Raw genomic sequence first — 24,448 nt, forward strand, 5'->3', positions numbered from 1 at the left:
AGAGCATGGAAAACAACCACTTTGATTATTCAACAGATAAAAAGTCAAGTGTTTACTATGCAGACTGAAAGTTACTATTCTGTTCAGGCATTTGAAAGTTAAGTGTTTATTTAAACTTTCTGAACAAGGCATTTACAGTTGTAAGTTTTTTCTTACTGTGTAGGTAGCTGAGCAGTACCATGAGAGAAGTAGGACAGGAAGAAGCAGATTTTGACACCTTTAAAGTTTTGGCCCAAGTGAGAGGTTGGGGGCATTCATTGACTCCCCTACGTTCCAATTGCCAAAAGTGTTTGCCGGCCTGCCTTGCTTGCTCAGGCATCCGTTTCCATGCCCAGGTGTGATTTCACAATCACGCACAATTCACGAGTTAGTATCACAGTGCAGGTGAGGCTAGTGACAGACAGATTCCGACCACCAAGCAGAATCTGCAGTTGTAGGATTGGGGCTTTTAGGAGTTCTTCTCAAAATGGGCGCTGCCCTGTAGCTGGGCACTCAGAGCCCTGATTCCACAAAACCCTTGCTACTGAGAGTAATACTTAGCAGTGGACTTGTCATAACTAGATAGGTAAGGTAAGGTTAAGTTTCTTTTACCTGGAAAGGGTAACAACACCTGACCAGGGGACCAATCAGACAGACTGGATTGTTTAAAGTCAGGGGCGGGAATTTGGATACTCGGGTTCTTTTTGTTTTCTCGGCTGTGAGTAACAAGTTGTCCTCTAAACTCCTTCTTATTTCAAATATTATACTAAAAAGTCTGTGAGTACAAAGGAACCCAAAGCAATTCGGCTATGAGGATTTGAGTTGTACATAAAATGTGATGGCTGTGTCTTTGTTGTTTCTCGGCTGTGAAGTACAAGCTTCCTCCTAACTGCATCTTATCTCCAAGTGTCTCCTACATCTGTGAGTAGCAAAGAACCCCAGCAATTCGTACTATAGAGCTGCTTGGGTGGTAAAATGTTTCAAAGGCCCTCCCAAAAGTCCCCCAAAAGACAGCGGCCGTGGGGTATCCTTTTAGCAGGAGGGTCGCAGCAATCTGGTCCTGTGCCCAAACCGGACCTTAGCGTCCAAAAGTCTGGGGTTAACTGAAACTCCCCCAAGCTCACTAATCACTTGGGTATTTGGGCGCCACCAGGTCAGGGAATTTAATTAGAGAGCCTGACCCCCTCTTCCTCTCTCTGGTGCCCAACACTCACACTTGGAGGGCACCATTCCAAATCCTTGAATGCTAAAAGCGGGGCAGAAAACCCTGCCCCCCTCCTTCATCCGTCTTGCCTCTTGGTCGACTGCGAGTATCAAGAAACCGGTTTCCTGGTTCCAAGAGATAAGCGTCTCTACTCTCTCAGCCAATTTGAGATGGCAAAATGCAACAGCTGGCTTTCCCTTCCACCGTAGCCTGCTCTTTCCTGAAAGCAATAGGACAACTAGACAACAGCCTGGCATGTTCGCTCTCTTTGGCCATCCCAGAAAGAAACTTCCACACGTTTTAAAGAAAAGTTTATATCAAAAAAAGAAAGAAAATACAAACAATAATCTGCAATTAAAGAAACTCAATACAGGCTCTTGCTTATAAGGAGAAATGATGAAAAACAGTCCTGATTAAAGATAGCCAATTAGAACATACGTCCAAGAACCAGATTCCACTAGATCAATGAAAGTACAACCGATAAGCTCCTCATAGCCGAGATTGATTGGGGTCCGCCTTGTACACACAGATGTGTTAGAAGACACTTGGAGATAAGATTGCAGTTTAGGAAGGAGCTCTGTTAAACTCACACCGAGAAAACAACAAAGACTGAGCAGCATCCCACCATCTATTCCGTACACCCAAAGCTCCGTCACAGCCGAATTGCTTTGGGGTTCCTTTGTACCACAGACTTTAGGTATAATATTTGAAATAAGAATGGAGTTAGAGAGGAAACCTTGTTTACTCACAGCCGAGAAAACAAAAAAGACCCCGAGTATCCAAATTCCCGCCCCTGACTTTAAACAATCCAGTTCTCTGATTGGTCCCCTGGTCAGGTGTTTGGTTACCCTTTCCAGGTAAAAGAAACTTAACCCTTACCTTACCTATCTAGTTATGACAGGAGTAGTGCTTGACTTCTACGGGATTACCTTTGGTAACAAGAATCTAACACGGTGGAACTCAGATTGAGGTTTGTGAGGTGCAAGAGGCTCTTTAATTTGTCTCCTGCAGCTCTTTTCAACACGATATTAAAATACTGTGTGATTTAAATGATTAACCAGTCTAAGTTAACAACCAATGAGAATGCTTTTACTATGTTATTAACCAGTTGTAGCTCATAAAATAATACTTGGTCAGTCATTTTGCTGTGAGAATAATATATATCTATATCTATATCTATCTATACACACACACACACACTAAATATTTCCCATCATACTGTCTAAATATGAATATATAATACTACAGTAAATGAAACAATGAATTCACACTACTGTGGCTCTTTTGGGTAATGTTGATCAGTAATTTAGCTCCTGAACCACTGTAGTCTGAGCATCACTGATCTACGAGATCGGGGTCAGTCTCACAGAGCTTTCATGGGCCAGCAGCCAGGCTTGCAAACTGGAATTTCCATGGGACAGGCAGGTTAGGAGATACTACTGACAGTGAGCCAGATTTTCCACTTAAATCAATTAGAATGGGTAGGGTGTAAGTTACCACAGCATATGGCCCATTGTGTATATGCTGCATGTGAAATTTACGAAGAGATATATTTTTTCTTTGAAAACTCAACTAAATGACACAACTAATAATTTAGCCCAACTCTGTCCCAGAAAATCAACCTATTACGAAGGTATGCGATATATTAAAAAAAGTAACCACGCATGGATAGAGAAGAGGGAAATACACATGCAAAAGACATTTACTTCCTGTGGCAAATATATGGCAAAACACTCTATGAAAGGAGAAATGTTAATGAAAATATATGATCAGTATAGAGTGAAATTTACTTTATATTATAAAGAACATATCTGTTTGGTGGAGACATTTGATGTACTTTATCATAAGTGAATCTGATTGCACCCTGAATCAAATGAGCAGAGAAAGTGTGAGACTTTGTGGGCATGTACGTGGGTAGAGGAGAGCAGGGACAACAGGAATGGGGCACAGAGAGAGACAGAACAGTCATCTTTTATATTAAGGTGAAAGTCCTACTTACAGTTAATAAATTATTAATAGATGTGTTAATGCATAATTGAATAATTATTAGAGAGTCCAAAACTTTGCTTACCAGCCATGGCTTATAACCATCTACAATACCTTCTACTAATATGCTTATCATGGTCATTAAAACAACCTACTCATGCATGTAACATGCTAACAACATCTACCATTGATTAATCTTGCATATGTAGAATCTTAGTATGAAGTATGATTGCTATACTTCAGGGTTCTAGGGAATCTGCTCCAGTGCCAGCCACTAATGCAACTTTACCCATCAACACTATGGATTTACAATGGTAAAGCTGCGATTTGCACTAGTGGATCTCACCTCTGCCAAACCCTGGTGTAAATATCAACAGTGCAAATAACACTAAGCCACATGAAGGGGGTGTACCAGCGTAGCTATGCAGATGGCTGGAATCAGGGGAGATCTATATGTAGACAAAGTTTTCTTCATAGAGCTGTGGTGGCATTATGTCAAAAAAAGCTCAGAGTATTCATTTGGATTTTAAAATGTATTTTCTCCTAGGCCTACACATCTTGTTTTTACTGTCTGCGAGTACTCCACTAACAAAGTGTTACTCTAATTCAGTGGTTCCCAAACTTGTTTTGCTGCTTGTGCAGGGAAAGCCCCTGGCGGGCTGGGCCGGTTTGTGTACCTGTCGCGTCCGCAGGTTCGGCCGATTACGGCTCCCAGTGGCCACAGTTCGCTGCTCTGGGCCAATGGGAGCTGCCGGAAGTGGCGGCCAGTAAGTCCCTTCCAGCAGCTCTCATTGGCCCGGAGCAGTGAATCGCGGCCACTGGGAGCTGTGATCGGCCGAACCTGCGGATGCGGCAAGTACACAAACCGGCCCAGCCCACCAGGGGCTTTCCCTGCACAAGCAGCAGAAGAAGTTTGGGAACCACTGCTCTAGTTAGTACTTGAGGAAAGGGATTATCAAGCTTGCTTGTGTGATCTCTTAGCACTGAACAGGATATTTGTAATGAGATAGGGCAGTATTTGACACAGGAGGGGGTGGGAGAGCTGCCTGGCTCCACCGTCACAGTTATGCCCTATACACAGGACTGCACAGAGGATTCGGGGGCCTGGGGCATGGCCGGGTCTTTGGCGGCAATTCAGTGGTGGGTCCCTCTCGGAGGGAAGGACCCACTGCCGAATTGCCACCGAAGAATGAAGTGGCGGCGGTAGAGCAGCCTAAGTGCCGCCGATTGCAGCTTTTTTTTTCCGGTGCTTGCGGCGCTTGTACTCACCAGGTGGTGCTATGAGGCTTTGGCAGCACGTCAGTGGCAGGTCCTTCTCTCACTCTGAGTCTTCCGCTGCACTGAAGGACCCACCACCGAAGACCTGGAGCGAGTGAAGGGCCCACTGCTGAAGTGCCATAGAAAACCTGGAGTGACTTGCGGGGCCCCTGCAGGGCCCGGGGCAAATTGCCCCACTTCCTCCCGCACCCCCCCCGGGCGGCCCTGCTTATACAAGAGAAATGTTGATATATATTCAAATAGTTAATACTGTGTTAGAATATGGGTAGGGCCTACCAAATTAATGACCATGAAAAATGCATCATGGACTGTGAAATCTGGTCTCCCCCCATGAAATTTGGTCTTTTGTGTTCTTTTACCTCATACTATACAGATTTCATGAGGTAGATTAGCATTTCTCAAATTGGGGGTCCTGAACCAAAAGGGAGTTGTGGGGAGGAGGGTTGCAAGGTTATTTTAGGAGGTTCACAGTACAGCCACCCTTACTTCTGCACTGCCTTCAGAGCTGGGTGGCCAGAGAGTGGTGGCTGCTTACTGAGGGCCCAGCTCTGCAGGCAGCAGCGCAGAAGTAAGGGTGGCAATACCATACCATGCTATCCTTACTTCTGCACTGCTGCTGGTGGCGGCTCTGCCTTCAGAGCTTGGCTCCTGGCCACCAGCCACCGCTTTCCAGCTGCCCAGCTCTGAAAGCCGGGTTGCCACCATCAGCAGTGCAGAAGTAAGGAAAGCAGTACCACAACCCTCCCTATAATAACCTTGTGACCACTCCACAATTCCTTTTTGGGCCAGGATCCCTATAATTACAGCATTGTGAAATTTCACATTTAAATAGCTGAAATCATGAAATTTACAATTTTAAAAATCTCATGACCGTGAAATTGCTCAAAATGGACTGTGAATTTGGTAGGGACCTATAAATGGCATTCAAGCATATGTAACAACTAACCAACAGAGCTGTTTTTAATATCAGGAACTTATTAAAGCAAAATCTTCGTGATCAATCCAAAGACTTAAAAAAATGTGAGAAAAAAATATCATGAGGTAATTTCAACCTACAAGTGCATTTGAGGAAATTGCTGTGTGAATCAGGACAAACCAACTAAATTTGCTGAGTAAATCATGTGATGAATATTCATTCAACTCTAGTTTAAAGCAGATTATGATGCCAAGAAAAAATATTTATAAGGCTTTACTCATGTATATTTCGCTGTGGCAATAAGAGGGTTAGAACTCAGATCCTCCTGCTTCAAAAGGCCAAGCCTCCAAAATGAAACTCTGTATCGTTACCAGGATAAAAGCTATGGAACACAGGTGAGTAGTTTGGATATTGTACAGCAGAAGGGTGGTAGTAAAATATACACTAGCCAATTCATTGCAATGCTTTGGTTCTTACATTTTTAAATCCTCTGTAAAGCACTTGAAGTTCCCTCTTTGTGAAATTGGTTTGTGCTTCAAGCTGTTCCAGTCCTTCTGGACGATAGCACACCGTGGTCATTTCTAATTCATCTTCAATTTTATCTAAAAGAAAAGACATGGAAATATTTACTTTGATTGCTACCTTTGCTATATTAAAGCGATGGACAGGTCAAATAACTGGAATATTGATGTATCTCGAGAACAAAAAGAAGAGAGAAAAACTAACATGGAGTTTCTCTATACAACTGGTTTCAATCCTTTAAAAGCAAAATTAAAACTAAAGAGTAGAGCAATACCCCAAATTCCTTATTAAGAGGTAAATATTTATCCTGCTCCCAGGGCAGAAATTGATGACATGACTAGGAGGATAAGTAGCTAATCACAGTTCCACTGAAGAATGGTGGAAGTTATCTGTTTAAATACCTGCACAATGCAAAGGAGTAATCCTTCTAGGGTGCAAGTCTTAAAGAAGAGCATGCAAGCATTAGTGGTGAGTGACAGGGCAGACATGCTTAAATGTATTATACAAAGACATGACATTACACTGAGTGGAAACAGAAAGAAACCCTCTCTCTCTCTTTTGTACATTATCAAAAGAGCTTGAAGTGTTAAGGACATTATGGATCACATTCATTCCAGGTGTAATTCAGGTTAAGTCCAATGGGGCTATGTCCAGGAGGAATTTGGCCCTAAGTTTACAAGGCCTTTTGTGGGAAATAGGTAAGCCGTGAAGTGCCCACGTGTATTTGGTATAAAAGTTCTTCTCTTGCGAAAGCACATGGATTTGGACACATGCATACATCCTTCCACCGAAATCCTCCCATGTGACTTTCACTAGCAGTGCCAAAAATGCATAGATATGAACAGATAATTACTGTATGCCAGTTTGAGATTATCAAAAATATTCCTGAAGTCAGATGTGACTATTCATCACAGCTGTCCCAAAAGCCTCAATCCTCCCTAAGCCATGAACCCACACCTCCTCTGTGGTATAAAGGTCAGTGAGCACTTCCAGTATGAACTCACCTTCAGAAAAATGTCATCTATACTAGACCTTCAATGACTGTCATACACACTTATGGCAAAACTACTCAGTTCACAACCTATAAAAATCAGTTGGGTCACTATGTGAACTATGGTTAATTCCTGCCCAAATGTAATGGGAAATGATAAAGTAATCGTCAAATATGAGTTTGAGAAGGAAAATTCTCCTGGTCTACATTGGAGCTTTGGGCAGAGATCAGCCCTTTAAACCTTGCTGGACATTTATCCAATGCATTAGATTCCTTGTGACTTTAAACTGGCCTCAGAGCATGGGGGAATCTTTTCACCCTCTATGTCTATGTTCTTCAGAAGCCAGAATCTGTGGGCGCTGAATTTTAAAGTATCAAATCCAGGTCCAAATTCTGGAGTGTGGGCCCATCTCCCGTCTAAGCTATCAATAGCAGATCATTACAGAAAATGCACAGTACGGGTGATCCAATGCTTTTAACTATGCTTTTCATAGCTTTCCCACTATAATAGTATGTACACATATTTTTAATGGCTGGGTTAATGGCATCTACAGAAAAGATCAAGTAAGCTTTGACTATTTGTTTTTAACCTAATCTTCTCTTGGACCATGAGTCTTAGGGTACATCAATACTAGAATTATCAGGCGTGATAGCAATTTGCGTAGACATACCCAAACTAGCTTTAATCTAGCAAGCTCATGTCATGGAATAGAGAAGCTACAGTGGCACACACTTCTGTGTGAGCTAGCCCCATGGGGAATTACCCAAGGTTCTGCAGAGGCTTGTGAAGCCTCCGCTAAATGCATGCTGCCACAGCTTCACTGCTCTGGGACCCAAACTAGCGAGATTAAAGCTAGCTCAGGTATGTCTACCTGAGCTGCAATAACACTCTGTGATTCTAGTCGAGACATACACATACTCCTAGTCAATAAAAACAGGGCAATAAGAAATAGGCTTAAGGTACAGCAGAGAAAATTTAGCCTAAACATTGGTATATGTATGACTCTTCAAACAGCTCAGTAGTGGAATGAACTGATATGGGGAGTTTTTAAATGCTATCAGACTTGACATTCACTCATGCATCAGCAATAATAAACTCAGTCCTACCAAAATGAGGGGGCATGGACTTGAATGAACTTTGAAAAGCCATACCAAATAGACGGTGCATTTCGATACAGGAATCACTACAAGACTCTCCTTCTCATTAGTTATTTCTACAGGTCACTAGATGCCACAACGTAGAATATTCTTATTCCTGACTGGAAAAGAGGAATTTGAATATCTGTACGGTGTTTTCCTCTTTCCTTCTTTTCCATTAACTGAGTATTCACGCTGCATGGATCTAGTAATCAACTCCAATCTGAAGGCTGACAATCACATCACCAGTCCGTGTCATTATGAAATATGTATAGTCAATAGCCAAGTACTTCTCCCTGCTCTCCAAACACACACAGCACCTCCACAATGTTTGTTCAGCAGAAGAAATTTCAGGCTGGTCACCAGTATGCTTCCAGATATGATAATCATTTTTTGGGATTGTGTAGATTAATTAAGATGAATGCCACTGAACATAGTTACAAAATTTGTCTAATGGGGATTTTTAGCACTCAGCTTAGATAATTTTAATTGTAACACTACAGCAGAGGGAAACATCTTGTCAAAGGGATCCTCAGTGACTGACAGGGAGTAAAGGCAAAGGGAATCAGTTATAAGACTAGTTAGATCAAGAACAGCATATTTGATTAGTGAACTAGAAAAACAAGAGGCAGTAGCAGAAAGGAAACTGTGAGCAGAGAGCAATGGTCTGCAGAAGTGGATGAAATAGTGAAGGGGAAAGAGGTTGGGACCATCAGCAAAGGGAGACAGAGTCCTGGAAAGGAGAAGAACGAAGAAACGCCACTAAAGACGACGGAGAGGAGAGAGTCTGGAAGAAAGAGATACTGTTAGAAGGAAGAGCAGGGGCTGGAGAAGAAAGTAAAAAAGAAGGACTGTGAGATGAGGAGAAAGACAAGGATCTTTGAAAAAAGGATGGGTGGGGAGGAAGATGTCCCAAGATGAAAGGGCGGAATATGGGGGAGGAAGGAGGGAGGGAAAAAAGGAGTGTGGTAGAGAAAAAGGTCTTACAGAGGGAAGGAGAAGATAAATGAGAAACAGAAGGAAAGAGAATATCAGTCATCAATGGATCCAAACTAGGGAGACCCACCTCTAGTCCAAACATGATTTCTCATAAGTAAAATGTATAATTTGCCTTGAAATAAATTAAATTAAAAACTTTACATTTTCAATCTGCCCAAACATTTCCAGGTTCTCTCCTGCTCAGTACAATCACCCAGCTTGTACCTGTCACAGTCAGCTGTGTCCCCCCTCCCACGTTTTAATAAACTGTGCAGCACAAAGACAATATTTAGGATTAAGCATTGCTCATTCTCTCCCTTACTGAATTCACATTCTCTGAACTTATCTCCCTTAGCACTGCTCACCTTCGACACACTCTTCTGTGACCTCTCATGGGTCAACATTCTGGTAGTATTGCCTATTGGTTTGATCTAATCTAAAGTACTTATAATGTCGATCAATGTAGAATCTAGGTGAAAAATGTAGGTGGAAGATAAGTACAAACAATTAATTTGACTCTACTTTTGCCCAGTGAGGATTTGACTAATTCAACTTGACTTTGAAAAATATTTTTTTCTTGCATCTCTGAGATCTTGCATGTCTTACTGCATGACAGGCAGTGCTACAATCCAATGAGGTGTCTGAACTCAGGCCCTTTGATTTAAATGAGAGGTTGTAGGTATTTTCCACAAGGGGCTCTCACTTGTGGAATATGCTTCTCCCACATTGGTTCTCCAGAGTCTGCTTTAGGGTAACTGACAATTCAGAAGGACAGAACCTGGAATGCTTATGGATCAAAGTGCTGTTAAATCACAAGATGGGGTACCAGTAGGGCTGTGCTATAGACTACTGTATCAGACAAGGGAACAGGATGAGCAGCTCTGTATACAGTATAGACAGTAAAACAGTTCCATAAACAGTGCTTTTTGAACATTATTTGAAAATATGCAAATTAGATGATGTGCATCCTAGGATATTAGAGAACTGTATAAATACAATTACCGTACCCTGAATTATTTTTAGAACTAATGGAGAACTAGGAATGTACCAGAAAATTATGAAAACTAAATCTAGTGCCAATCTTCCTCAAAAACAGAATTAAAAAATCCTACACTTAATATCATTTGCAAATCTCATTTTGATTCCCAATGAAATAAAAAAAACAAATATTGAAAGAGAAAAATTAACACAATGTTTAGAAGTCAAAGGAATGATAAATTTACTGGCAATAGAAGTTAGTCTCAATGGATCCAATTCCCTGTTGTTTCACACCTTGTGTTGTCATTTACATTTTTGCATAAGAAGTGAAAAAATGCTATGAAGTCAATATGGTAGCTTTTTACAACCCCTTGGCACAGCTGTAAATGACTTCAGCAAGATTTAAGGCAGGCTCATTGGAAATCAATTTTCAGGCTGATTTATTCTTTTTGGAAGACTGATTCCATTTGTAAGATTACCTATTCACAGTATCACTGGTTTTTCCATTGTTAGACAATCAGATTCCTAAATGAGCATTTGGTATTAATATTCTAAAAATAACAAACAATTAAAGGGAAAGATCTGGCAGACTTTACTTATGCAAAACTACATTTGCAGTCATATGTTTGTTTTAAACGAATAAGGTCTCAAGGCCTGGATATTAAAAAACATATTTATTTTGCTTATGCAGCCATATTTTGTATGAACTGAAGAATGAATACCAGCAGCCCAGCTATTAAAAATGTTCCCATATCAAAGAACACTTGGTAAACACAATATTTCAGAAGTGGCATGCTAGATTTTGATAAACCCCAGCCTCATTCAATGGGAATATCAGAGTGTCGTTCATCTATTTCAGCCTGTCCTGCATGCACAGATTCTTTCCAATTCACAACCTTTGGTCCCAGAGGACAGATTTTTTCTTATTAAAAGTCAGGCAGACTTTTGCTGTATATACAGGGCTGGCTCCAGCTTTTTTGCCGCTCCAAGTGATGAAGCAAAAGAAAAGAAAGAAAGAAAGAAAGTCAATAGACAGCACTTCAGTGGTAGCTTAATCGCGTCACTTCACTCTTCAGCAGCAATTCGGCAGCGAGTCCTTCGCTCCCTTTCTTCCTCTTTGGTGGCACTTCAGCGGCAGCTCAAATAGGAAGAGATGGACTGAGGGACCCCTTTCCATTGGCCACCCCAAGCACCTGCTTCCTTCGCTGGGGCCTGGAGCTGGCCCTGTGTATATAACAACTTTCTCCACTCCCTGTGCTAAGAAATGATAGAACTGGAAGGGACCTCAAGAGGTCATCTAGTCCAGTCCCCTGCACTTCTGTTGCTTAACTTCTCTAAACTTTTTTTTTTTTTAACAAATTCCAGGACTAAGGTTAGGGAAATTAAGAATCTATCCTTTTTAAAACGCATTCTTTTCTACATTCAGGAATTGGGATCTTTCACTCAAGTCTATGATGAAGACAGTATGAGCTATCCCTTTCACATTCTACTTACTCATCCTGAATTAGATGACCTCTTGAGATGCATTTTAGCCCTGTATTTCTATAATTTCTATGATCTTTTTCTTCAGGAAGCATTTAGAAACTTAACCAAAAGAAATGTGACCAAGAAGATGGCCACAAAGAAATAGAATCAACTATTTTCAAATATATACATTTGAAAATGGCAGACAATAATTCTCATAGTAAAATCCATCCAAGGTGTGTGCTATATCCTAATAATATAATAATCCACTTCTCCTTTGGTGAGGATTTGAACATTTGGGTTCAACCTACTACATACCAACAAGGTGTCATTCCGACAGGACAACAAACATCATTTCACAGAATCACACTGTATACAGCAGAGATAGAAAAGACCTACTGCATTATTTTCCCTTTGTCACTTCAAAGCTGTTGTCTGGTCTGGTTTTTAAAGGACCAAAATGATGTAGTCTCCAAACACTCCCCGTGTAACTGTTCCCCACTCCAATGAATCTCACAATTAGGAATTTTTTTCTGATATTTACATTTGAACTCTTCTCAGTTGGATCCCATTTTTCATAGTTATTTCCACCTGTAGCTTTTAAAGATCTGTAGGGGTGTTGTGCACTTATATGCAGTCATCCAATAAGAGCCGTGTTAGTGATGGTAGTATAGCATTTAGGCCTGTTTATTTGCCTGAGATAGAATTTTGAGGTTTTTCAAATATAATTGTTTGTGCCTTATCAATATCCTTATCAACATATGTGAACAAGGAACAAGGACACTGTGTGTTGCTTCTGTCTACAACCAGATGAGTTTTTTAGTGCTAAAAAAAATTAAGAAATAGAGCTAAAATGTTGCTGGATATATGGTGGGAGTTTAATATACAACTGCATCGACTCATTTCCCAAGACAAGGTCAAACAACCAGTTGGGAGGGGCGAGGTTTAAGAAACACTAAAACCCAAAAGAAAAGTAGCCTTGGCCAGGACACAACCTAACTCCCTACCCCTCCCATGGGGTACAAAAGAGGTGGTACTGAAACCTCCAGACTCGAGACCCTCCAAAATGGAACATGACCATAAATTGTAAGGGGTGGTACCAGGGGTGGGCACTACCGGTATAATTAAGTCTGCTAAGAAGGAGGAGGGGAAAAGGAAAAGCTCTATTGGTGTACAGAGCTGTGGTTATGCTTCCTTGTTAAGTCCAACAGACATTGCATTGCCTGCACTTTGGACTCTGACCTTCTGTTTTATGTCTGCTGACAACATGACAAGAACCCAGGGAGGGCAACAGTGCCCTAACAAGCTGCAAAATGAGTATTCAAGGACAGAATTTGGCCTTCATTGTTTATATTCCAAAATTCTTGGAGTGTTTTCACAGCTTTTTTTAGTCATTGCTTAGTTCCTTTCAGTCATTTCTGTCAGTTTCTCTAGGCCTCTATTCCTTCATTTTATTCCAGGTTAATCAACATTTTCCTGAATCTGATCATGGTAATCTCAATATCCTTATTTGCGATACAGTGCTCCTGCACATAGTCTAAAAATCACGTTGTCTTTATTAAGTATATTGCAATCTCCTCCAATTTGCTATCCACCATCACACATCAGCTCAGTCTTTTCCAGACTCACAGCTTTTCAAGTACATCTCTGTGTATAGAAATGGGGTGTGTTCGACCCTCAGATGTACCAAGCTGCATTTTTCTTATGCTGAATCTCACTTTTTAGTGATGTATGAACATAAGAGTGTCTCACAAGGTTCTCTCAATATTTAGTCCATCGTGCTACTGGAGACTAAATGCCAGGAGTGATTTTTTTAAAATAAAAAGTTCAGTAACACAGTTGCTCTTTTCCAATCTTCTAGTGTATCACTGGTTCTTCAGGACTTTTAAATAAATAAATAATTGCCAGTGGTTTAATAATGTCATTAGCTAATTATTTTGTTAGCCCAGAGATATCTATCATGCAGACTTGATGATTTATTCATCTTTCCCGTTTATTCCCATACCTTATTTTTAGAACTGCAGCTATATCGACAAAGTTTTCCTTTCCTCCTAATTGCCCATATATTTTTTTTTTATTTTTTCTGGCTAAAATAAGATTTTTAACAAGCAAGTAGTTCATCCATTTTGGACATGTCACTGGTGTGGTCCCTCTCCTCATTGGGCCTACCGTCCCTCCAAATGGAGTTGTAAAAGCCTTACTTGTTCTCCTTATTTCATTTGGTTAGCATTAACTAAATGTGCTTCTTTTTTAGTCCTTATGTTTTCCATACAAGTCTTGATTAACTAACTAACCTAGTCGGTTCTTTCCAACTTTGTCCTTTTGTAGTACAGCTTTTTTCAAACTTCCAGGTCTTCAATAAATTGCTCATGAAGCCATACTGGCCACTTTTGGTTTCATGTTTTTCATTGGTAACATAATTTCTTGCAATTTAATTCTCATGTTTGTTTGAACATGCTCCAGTCATCTACCACACTCATGGAATTTAATATGTCCTCTTATAGTATCTGACTGTTTCACTTTTGTACCTACACACATACTTAGCTTCAGGGATACACGCACACACAAGTATTTGTTGGGGGCCTAGAGAGGGCCGATGCAACCATTTAGGTGGCCTAAGCGGTCGCCTAGGGCACTGGGATTTGGGGAGCGCCATTTTCTTCAGCAGTGAATCTTTGGCCGCCCCAGTCGCCACCAGCATTTAGGCGGAGGGAGTTGCGGCAGGGGAGTGCAGGGAAGGCCGCCTGCAGCAAGTAAGGGTGGGAGGCGGCATGCAGGGGAACTCCCCTCCCCAGCTCACCCCTGCCCTGCCTCCTCCCCAAGCACGTCATGGCCGCTTCACTTCTCCCGCCTCCCAGGCTTGCAGCACCTAAGCTGATTGGCACCACAAGCCGGGGAGGCAGGAGAAGTGAAACAGCCAACGGCGTGCTCGGGGAGAGGCGGCAGGGGTGAGCTGCTTCACTTCTCTGCCTCCCAGGCTTGCGACGCCAATCAGCTTAGGTGCACAGCCTGGAGGCAGAAGAAGTGAAGCAGTGACAGCGTGCTCGGGTGTTCTTGTGCGGAGCAGGGGTGAGCTGGGGTGGGGGGTGCCTAGGGCGGAGGGTGAGGGGTGGGAGCTGCCGCAAGGAGGGCACTCAGGGTGGAGAAGGGAGCTTCTGCGGGGGGGGGGGGGGCGCCTCAGGGCACGTGTGCGGGGCGGGGGAAAGGGCGCAAGGTGGAAGTTTCGCCTAGGGTGCAAAACATCCTTGCACTGGCCCTGTCTGTAGAATAGTCTACTGAATTCTTTCTGTTTAAAGTGTTCAGTGAATCCATTTCTTAATACTGTTTCTTGACAGGAATTTGTGGTCACTGTATACTCTCAAATTCTCAGCCAGTTCCTCATTATGGGTAAGAATACATCCTGGATGGTTCTTCTCTGGGTGGATTTTCTATTTCCTGGCTCATAGTTCTCTTCTACTTCCTGTACCTGATGTATTTGAGAATCCATATTTAGCTGTATGTGTAACCACAAAGTAGGAATACTCAAAGTACTGTTCCCCATGACTCTGAATGTCATGGTAGTTGGTCCAGGAATTGTGATGACACTCTAGGCTATTTGAAACTGAAACTTGGCGCTTTTTCTTTGCTTTCCATTGCTACCATTTCCTACTGCCTTCATTATCACCTCTTTCCTTTTATGTTTTGCCCATGCAAACTTACTGCATTCACCATTACGAACATTCCACCAGTAAGAATCATTCTAGAGTTTTAAATAAAACTGGCTAGATATGGATCATAATTCAGAAGCACTGTAATTCATAACTTTTAATTATGCTCTTTACATGTATGTTTAGCTATAGCTCTTTGATAAAGTAGTTCTCTGTTCATTGTAGACATCTTATTTGTAGATCATCTTGTTAATTATAATTGGAAATATAAGCCAGATATTTGATGTGAGATTAAAGCTCTCCTTTCCTCGCTACCTAGTTTGAAGCCTACCTAACACAACCCGCCAGTTTTTAGTCTGGAAGCTAGGTCTCTCACTTACTTAAGTGAACACTAACTAATACAACAGGGTGAATAATTCTTAATTTAGAGAAATCTGCCTCTTATTCTGTTTGAAAATTGTCCTTGAACAGACAGTTTTATTTAATTTCTCAACCTGAAGTTCTTGTTGGGGCCCTCAGCAGCTGCTGGAGAGGCAGACAACCATAGTAACTAAGCAGTATGTTTCCCCCACTTGTGCTTAGTGATTAATGTTGCTAGCTTTTTCTTTTGGATCTAGATCTTGCAGCAGTGATCTGTGCCTTTGACACTTCTACACTGGACTACTACAATGAATTCTATATGGAGCTATTTCTACAGACAAGCTGGAAACTCCACTAAGTGTAGAATGTGATTGTCCATTTGCTTAGCAGTCTTTCTTGCAGAGAACACACATTACAACTGTTCTCTCTGATCTGCATTTGTTCCTTTATAGAATCATAAAGGTGTACAGGGGCGGCTCTAGGTTTTTTGCCACTCCAAGCAAAAAAGGAAAAAAAAAAGATGGTTGGAATGCCACTCCTGAAATTGTGCCGCCCCAATCACGTGCTTGGTTTGCTGGTGCCTAGAGCCAGCTCTGGAATTGTAGGACTGGAAGGGACCTCAAGAGGTCATCTAGTTAAGTCCCTGGCACTCAAGGCAGGACTAAGTAATAACTAGACTATTCCTGACAGGTGTTTGTCTAGCCTGTTCTTAAAAACCCCCAATAATGGAGATTCTAGGCAATTTGTTCTAATGCTTAACCACCCTTACAGTTAGCAAGTTTTTCCTAATGTCCAATCTAAACTGACTTTGCTGCAATCTAAGCCCATTGCTTTTCGTCCTATCCTCAGAGATTAAAGAGAACAATCTTTTATGTACTTGAAAAAGTATCTCTCCCCCCCCCCCAGTTATCTCTTCTCCAGACTGAGCAAACCCAATTTTGTCTATCTTTCCTCATAGGTCATATTTTTTAGATCTTTTATTGAATGTATTGTTCTCCTCTGGACTGTCTCCAATTTTCCACATCTTTCCTGAAATGTAGCACCCAGAACTGGACACAACACTCCAGGACCAATCACCAGCCAGATTTTTGCCCCAGATCCCTAAATGGCCCCCTCAACAATTGAACTCACAGCCCTGGATTGAGCTGGCCAGTGCTCAAACCACTGAGCTATCCCTCCTCTAAATGGAGTACTTTGCATTTGTCCATATTGAATTTCATCCTATTTACTTCAGACCATTTCTCCAGTTTGTCCATTCATTTTGAATTATAATCCTATCCTCCAAAGCACTTGCGACCTCTCCCAGGGTGGTATCATCCTCAAACTTTATAAGTGTACTCTCTATGCCATTATCTAAATCATTGATGAAGATATTGAGCAGAACAGGACCCAAAACTGATCCCTGTGGGAACCCTCTTGTTACGCTCTTCCAGCTTGACTGTGAACCACTGATAACTACGCTCTAGGAGTAGTTTTCCAACCTGTTATGCACCTGCATTATAGTAGCTCTATCTAGGTTATATTTTCTTAGTTATGTTCTGGATGTAATTTGTTAGTGTTTTTGATGACTACAGATCAAATTGGTCTGAGTCCTGTCACCTGAAAGATCTTCATGCCATGCCATAGCTTCAGCACCTTAACTAATTTCAGCTGCTAAGAGCAAACTGGTTTAAACAGGTGGGATTGGCAGCAGTACCTTCCACTCTGGAATTTGCTTTTCCTCTTAATGGAAAGGATTTAGAGCCTACTGACCATCAGGACATATTGGGAAGCTTATTGGTTTTTACAGGGCTTTGTCTGTAAGAGACAGAAGAGGGCATTATTAACCTGGTGGATGGGGTAAGGAGAGACTTTCTTTCTGGTCAAGACTGTAATTTTTGGTATATGTAATTTTTCATAACTCAAACTGAATAAATAGTGGCTTTACTTTACAAAGAATAAAAACCCTAACACTGTTACATAAGCATGAATGTTTTATGGATTGCTGCTAGTGAAAATTATTGCATTCAATTTGCTTTTGCTGTTTGCTTGAGAAGGGAGATGGAGTTTTCCTTAAAATAGCTCAAGCATGATACTTTAACTAAATACACAGTTTAGAAATTATTTAACAGGGTGGGTTTTTCAGATTTGATTTATAATCCCTTAAATTTATTCTAATTATACCTTTATTACCTTTAAAATTTGAGCATTTCCTTACCTAGATCCCCTTGAAAATGAGTCTCTCAAAGTAAATTTTACCATTGTAAATGACACTGGTGGAATTTACATTTTTGTAAACCTCCAGTATCAGAAGAGAGTGATTTAAGCCTTGTCATAAACAGATGATTAAGGATTAATGTCTCTTTTACCTGTAAAGGGGTAAGAAGCTCAGTAAACCTGGCTGACACCTGACCAGAAGACCAATAGGGTGACAAGATACTTTCGAATCTTGGTGGAGGAAAGTCTTTGTTTGTGTTTTTTGTTTTTGTTTGTTGTTCGCTCTCAGGACTGAGAGAGACGGGACATCATTCCAGCCTTCCCTAATCTTTCTAAATCAGTCTTTCTTGTTTCAAAATTGTAAGTAATAGCCAGGCAAGACGGATTAGGCTTATGTTTGTTTTACCACCTTGTAAATGGTTCTTTTGCTGGAAGGATTTTTACCTCTGTTTGCTGTAACTTTGAATCTAAGGCTGGGGGGTGGTCTCTCTGGTCTATATGAATCTGAGTACCCTGTAAAGCATTTTCCATCCTGATTTTACAGAGAAAATTTTTACCTTTTCTTTCTTTAATTAAAAGCTTTCTTTTTAGGAACCTGATTGATTTTTTCAAGAGTTTGGATCGGTGTGAAGCCTCTCAAGGCAACCCAGGGAGGGAAAAGTCTGGGGGGGAAAGGAGGGGGATGGATAACTTCTCCTTGTTTTAAGACCCAAGGGGTTTGGGTCTGGGTTCTCCAGGGAAGGTTTTGGGGGAACAGAAAGTGTGCCAGACACTAAATTCTGGCTGGTGGCAGCGTACTAGACCTAAGCTAGTAATTAAGCTTAGAAGTGTTCATGCAGGTCCCCACTTCTTGTACTCTAAAGTTCAAAGTGGGGAAAAAACCTTGACAAGCCTTTTTCTGCAAGAGCCAAGATAACATCAAATTGTCAACCTGTGTACACATCCATAGACATCCTGATAAAATATATCATTTCATCGTGGGGGAAAAGAGATTTTTTGAAGCACAAATGGAACTCGCTATTTATACATAAGAAATGACAGAAGGGCACAATTCTGCTCCCACTGACATCAAAGGAAAAAAAATTCCATTGATTTCCAAGTGAGTAGGAGTGGGTCCAATATTTCATCTTTCCCCACAAATCTTTCAGTGCCACTGGAATTAAGGGTTCTATATTTTGTCCTACAAGAAAAGAAAAATATTCAACTCTCATATTAGACAAAAAGCCATTTCTTGAATTTTTTTTTCAATTAATTTTAATTTCTTAAAAATGTAATGCACATCAGACACTTGCCTACATATTTCCAGGTCAAACAGAACAATCAGTTACCATGACAGGCAGTATCCCCCATGAAACAGAAAAACATTCAGTAATACACTACTTCTAGCACTAGAGAGCAGATAATATACCACTAAGTCCGAAAATAAGATACCAATGCTTTCAAAAACCCTGTTGGGATTAAATATTAAAGTATGTTTATTTACTTATTTTGCAAACTATGGAAGAATGCCTAACCAATGTTCTGGGTAAAGATACACTCAATAAATAAACAGATCCATCAGTTTCAACATCACTTGGGTATGTGGCAGATGTTAGACTCAGATACAGTGCCACAACAGGTTGCATAAACAGCCCCCTGCCATGGTCACTGTAACCAACGAAAATAAGTGACCGAGTGGTTGTCCCTAATAGTGGAAAATCTTGAATAAAGATGTTTCAAGCCATGCCAGTCAGTGAACTCTTGTGAAGCAGTACACTCTTGAGGATCAAACACCGCTACTAAAAACACCTCATCTTCCAGTCCTCAAAGATGGCTCATCTAGGGACTGGCAGCAGAAATACCTCAGTATTCCTATGCACCATGATACAAAGGCAGTACCCCAGGCTAGCCATGTTTCATACCATAGAGAGCTTTATAGATCAGAACCTGCATCATGAATCGCACTAGGAAACAGATGGGGAGCCAGTACAGTTAACAGAACCTAGCTGTAATGTTCTGAGAACAACCCGTTCCACTGAGTACATAGCCCACTGCATTGTGCACTAACTGAAGTCTCAGAATACCTCAGGGATAATTCCAAGTAGAGTTTATTGTTACAGTCTAATCTGGAGGTGACTCTGGAAAGGCCTGAATTGGTGACGTAAGGCTTAGCTCGTCACAGATGATAAAAAGCGGTTTGAAATTTTGCTGCTACTTGGGAATCCAACGGCACCTAAGAGTCCAAAAGAACTCCATGAATGAGAACAAATTTGGGAAGCAGTGGACACATTTCACTGAAAGATGATGCAACCACAAAGCACATCGACTGCTCAAGTTGCTTTACTTGTTTAATGGCAGAAACTTAGCTGGCTCTTTCTATCTTGGCCAGGAGACACACGGCTGAGTGTCATCAAAATAGTGCTGGGACTTCAGCCCAACATATTTGTCTCCTCTAGTAGACTAAAAAAACACGATGAAATAGTGGAGTAGGGAGTGATAGACAGGAACCATGCAAGACCCTACATGAATTCATCGAGGTGACTGAGCACTTGACACCTCCACCTCTGTCTGAAATCTATCAGAAAAGAGCACTAAGGGGAAAAAATAACTGGAGAACAAGTGTGATCGTGGAAGCTACTGCATCAACATTAGTGAAATCACTCAGCTGGTTTGCTGCCACTCTTACATTTCTTAATTAAACTGGGCCAGATTCATCCCTTGTGTAACAACATAACTACGCATGCAGGACTTACCAACTAGGAGTGTAGCCCTTCTGTGACAGTGTCATGATGATACAGAAAGGGTTTTTATCAGGACATTCCATATGTTAATTAACTCAACCTTAAAACTATCCATAACTTAAGCATTGGTTATCATTCCACCTTAAGTATTGCCTCACTAAATTACCATATTGAAACATTTAGTAAAAGGCCACCTGTGGCTTCATCACTGGGCCATATTATGCTTGCCTTACTCTCACTAGTACTTGCACTGAAGTCAATGGGCCAAAAGTATCTTCTGCTGCAACTCTATTGAAGCCAATGGAGTGACACCAGGAACAAATGTGGTCTATTAAAACTACTCAAAGAAGTAAGGAAAATAGAGTTTGGTCTTCTGGGAGACAACAGAGACACACATAGAAGGTATATGATGCTACTAATCACTTAAACATGAACAGGTCACATGTCTGAACCTCTGACCATATATAGCCTTGGAAGCTGAACATTTCATATGTCCCTCAGGGGACTTCTGGCCCTGCTAGTGAATTCTACTGAGTAACACTGAGTTTTTAATATAACATGTGACTGTTCCTTTAAAGTTACATTTACAAACAATTTATAAAATGTTAATAAACGATTAATACCTGCCCAAAACACGTTACAGACGTGTACTACGTGTTAAAGATGTTTATGAGCATATCAGTCATAGGTGTTGTACATGGTTATAAGCAATCTATTGATCCACTGGACTCTATGACCATCAATTAATCATTAAAATATCTATTAATACTAGTGTTTAAATGTACCCTTAATATTAAGAGTGACCAAATGGCCCTTTTTCCTGTGGGCTAGGTGAGACCATTCCCTGACTTGAACAGAAACTAAACAACAATTCTGAGTTTGGTAGAATCCAGAATCTTTTTCCAGACTGGGTTACAATACAAGGCCTTCTTCCCACCCAACTGCCGAGATTCCAGAGATAATATTCTATGCCACTGCGGCACTGGACAAATTAACTTTGGAATTTTTAACAAATTTTGATAATAAATTGATTTCCCTTGTACAAAAATTAGTGATGTAAAATATACATCACTACCACCATTTATTGTAAACTACCATGTATTAGATGAAATGGGTAGTTTTACAGCTACAGCAGAAAGGTTTAAATTATGGGTCAGTGTACCTTAATTTTATTTAAAAAAAACAAAAGATTACCCATACTTAGGAACAAGAACCTCAAGGAGAATTAGCTAATTAACTGTGGCTTAAAATTAATGATACCAAGATGTGATTTTCACCAGAATTTCTAGATCTACATCCTAGTTGGAAAGTAAGCTAAATTTTGCCTATGTAAAATATCTTAAATGTATGAAAGTTTCATAAAGAAATCACTCAGGACTTGAAAACATTTACTAGGTAACATGGTTCTGTGGATAAGGCTGGGGAGTCAGGAGTTATGACTCTAGCTCTACTGCTGATCTGGGTACATACCCTAGGTCAAGACATGTCACCTTAGTTTCCTCCATCAGAAAAATGGTGATAATGATATGTTCCTTTGTAAAGAACTTTGAAATGAATGGTTTCAGAACCCCAATGAGTGGTCTCACTGAAGTTAAGTGAGGTTCCAACATTAATAAGCTCTACACCCAATAGTAAGTGTTTGCATAAATAGAAGAAGTGAGACTTAGGTCTTGTCTACATGGCAAGTTAGTCATAGCAAACTAGGGTGAGAGTCTACAGCACACTAGCTTGCTGCACAGTAACTCATTCTGTGGACCCTGCTTCAGGTGCACTAAAAGTTCTGTAGTTCACTTTGAGTTACTCCCATTTCAAAGAGCAGTACATCAAAGTGCACTACAGAACTTTCAGTGTACAGTAGCAGGGACCGCATGGCAAGCTAGTACGCTGTAGAGTCACACCCTGGCTTGCTACACACTAACTTCTTGTGTGGTCAGCTCTCAGTTTTTGAAAGGCCTGATCCTGCAAACATGTAAAATTGGGTATGCTTGCAGAACTAGACTGGGAGTCAGCTATGGGCTCGATCCTGCTCCCATGGAAGTCAACAAACTGTGATGTTTTCCAGACTTCCAGCTTAGGAGATGTTTTAGGAAGTCATATTGATATATCACACAGCCTGGAAAGAGTTAAGTAGAATTTCTTCATGGTAAATGTTAATAAAAATATTGCATCATGTTCCCACTGAAATATACATTTAATATGAAATATGTTTGATTAAAGTTGAACTGTAATTTATTAATAAATCATTATTATTATTGCCTGGTTGGAGAGATTAATTTCCATACCAAAGAGACTCTAATTCCTTTTCAGTTCTACACTGGCCTAACTGACCTCTCAATATCCACCCTGTTTCTTGGAAACATGAAAGATCATTTCAGTTCCATTTTCCCCACTAAATCAACAACACTGAAATTAATTACACAAACAGTTAAGCTTAATGAGCACATTATGCCTGTAAGAGCCTTGGTGAAAAGCAACCATGGAGAAAAGTTGTATTAAAATATGACACGGAACATAGAGAAATACAGTCTGGGGATCCCTTTGCTAATATTTGCAATGACCCATGTAAACTTATCTTATTCACAAACACTTTGCCTTCTGTTTCCTTTTGGTACATTTCATTCTTTTATATGCAGGAGAGCTGGAATGATTCAGACACTTGCTCTTTCCGCACTTTGAACTGTGGAAGGTGCTCTGAAATTATTTTATAGATTTTCCGTATTCACTCTATACACGTAGGGCCCATTCCCAAGATCAGTATGAGTCCTTCCATTCTTTCCAGTGGGCTTTGGATCAGGACCTTATGTTCTTCTCTGCCTTCCGTCCACATTTCCAGCTTCTTTCCACAGGGTGAATTATAAGTGAAAGTCAGGGTAAGTCTGAATGAATGGGGGCAGGGAGAAGTATTACTCTACACATTTTGAAGTTGTTTCCACTCGTACCAAACAAAGCACTAAATAAATGAACTAACCTGCTGCAGCTAAAGCTGCACAGCACATCACAGAATAAATCATGGCATAGAAAGAAGAATGTTGGATAACTGCAGATTCTGGCTACACACAGGACACTTCTTACCCAGGTATGGGGCATTGCACAACCTGAAAAAATACCCTGGGAGGTAGGTAATCTTCAACCACCTTTACCTTATTTGCTAACAAACATGTGAAGGGGGAGCAGAGCTGAATAAGTAGTACCTCGCTCTTGCTTAGGAAACTGCTTCCTTTAAAAGTTATATGACCAAGATAGTCAAATTGGTTTAAATTTTACCTCTCTGAGACAGGTAAGACCATCGGGCGAAGTCTAGGAAAAAGTAAGAAAAAAATTTAACAAAAATAAAATTAAAACCATATACACTATTGCCTTGTTTTTTTTTTTAAAGTGAAGCTGGATGGGCTCTTAAACAGATCCAGGATCTTCTGGTTCTTATTTGGATGTGCCGTATCTCACTCCATTGCATCTCTCTCTTATGCAGAAGGGCAGTTAAGGAAGTCAAGGCTCCCTCTCCCCTGTATGACAATGAAACACAGGACATTGCATGAAGGAAGATGTGCAATGGTCATGCAACCATGCAATCAGTGGCAGAGATCAATGAGGCGGGGATGCAACATGACACTGAAGGAACAATACGCTCTGATACTGAGCACCTCTGAAAGCAAATCCTCTCCCTCATGCAATCTTAAAAGTCTGGACAGAAGGGCTCCCTTTTTCCAATGGTGGGAGCCTCACATCTTCTTCCTCATCCTGGTCAGACTACTTCTTTGGCTGTAGAAATGAAAATTGGTTAGTGGAGGAATAACAACGTCCGTGGGGCTGGTGGCCTGTTCAGAATCACCACACTTGCAGCACAGTAATTTGATGTAATTCTCATGCACCTTGGGAGGAAGTGTTATTAGTAAACTAGGTTTTAAAAAAAAGAGGTAGGTTGGCTTTTTTTGTTTGTTTTAGAATTGTATTTAGTTGCACTTTGTCTCAGTCTCTACCTTAGGCTATGCTCTGAGATTTGGTCTACAACCGTTTATGAAGAGTCACATGGATCTTTAGAGCCTTTCTAAGTACACAAGTTTCCTGGCCTGCATTCCATGCTGTGAAGCTCCT

General features: G+C 40.8%; 1 protein-coding gene across 4 annotated transcripts in view; it reads right to left on the reverse strand.

The window, feature by feature from the left end:
- Nucleotides 1-24,448, reverse strand: part of KCNIP1 (potassium voltage-gated channel interacting protein 1) — a 572,709-nt gene that overhangs the window by 35,806 nt on the left and 512,455 nt on the right. For 3 of the 4 annotated variants that reach the window (XM_032768772.2, XM_075068064.1, XM_032768770.2), the window contains exon 2: nucleotides 5,841-5,965. In XM_032768772.2, coding sequence (XP_032624663.1) covers nucleotides 5,841-5,965 — 125 coding nt within the window. Of the gene's footprint in view, nucleotides 1-5,840; nucleotides 5,966-23,620; nucleotides 23,650-24,448 lie in introns of those variants that run through there. The other variant, XM_075068065.1, reaches the window with a different exon arrangement.

Source organism: Chelonoidis abingdonii, chromosome 7 (genome assembly GCF_003597395.2).
Source record: "Chelonoidis abingdonii isolate Lonesome George chromosome 7, CheloAbing_2.0, whole genome shotgun sequence".
NCBI classification, from domain to species: Eukaryota; Metazoa; Chordata; order Testudines; family Testudinidae; genus Chelonoidis; species Chelonoidis abingdonii.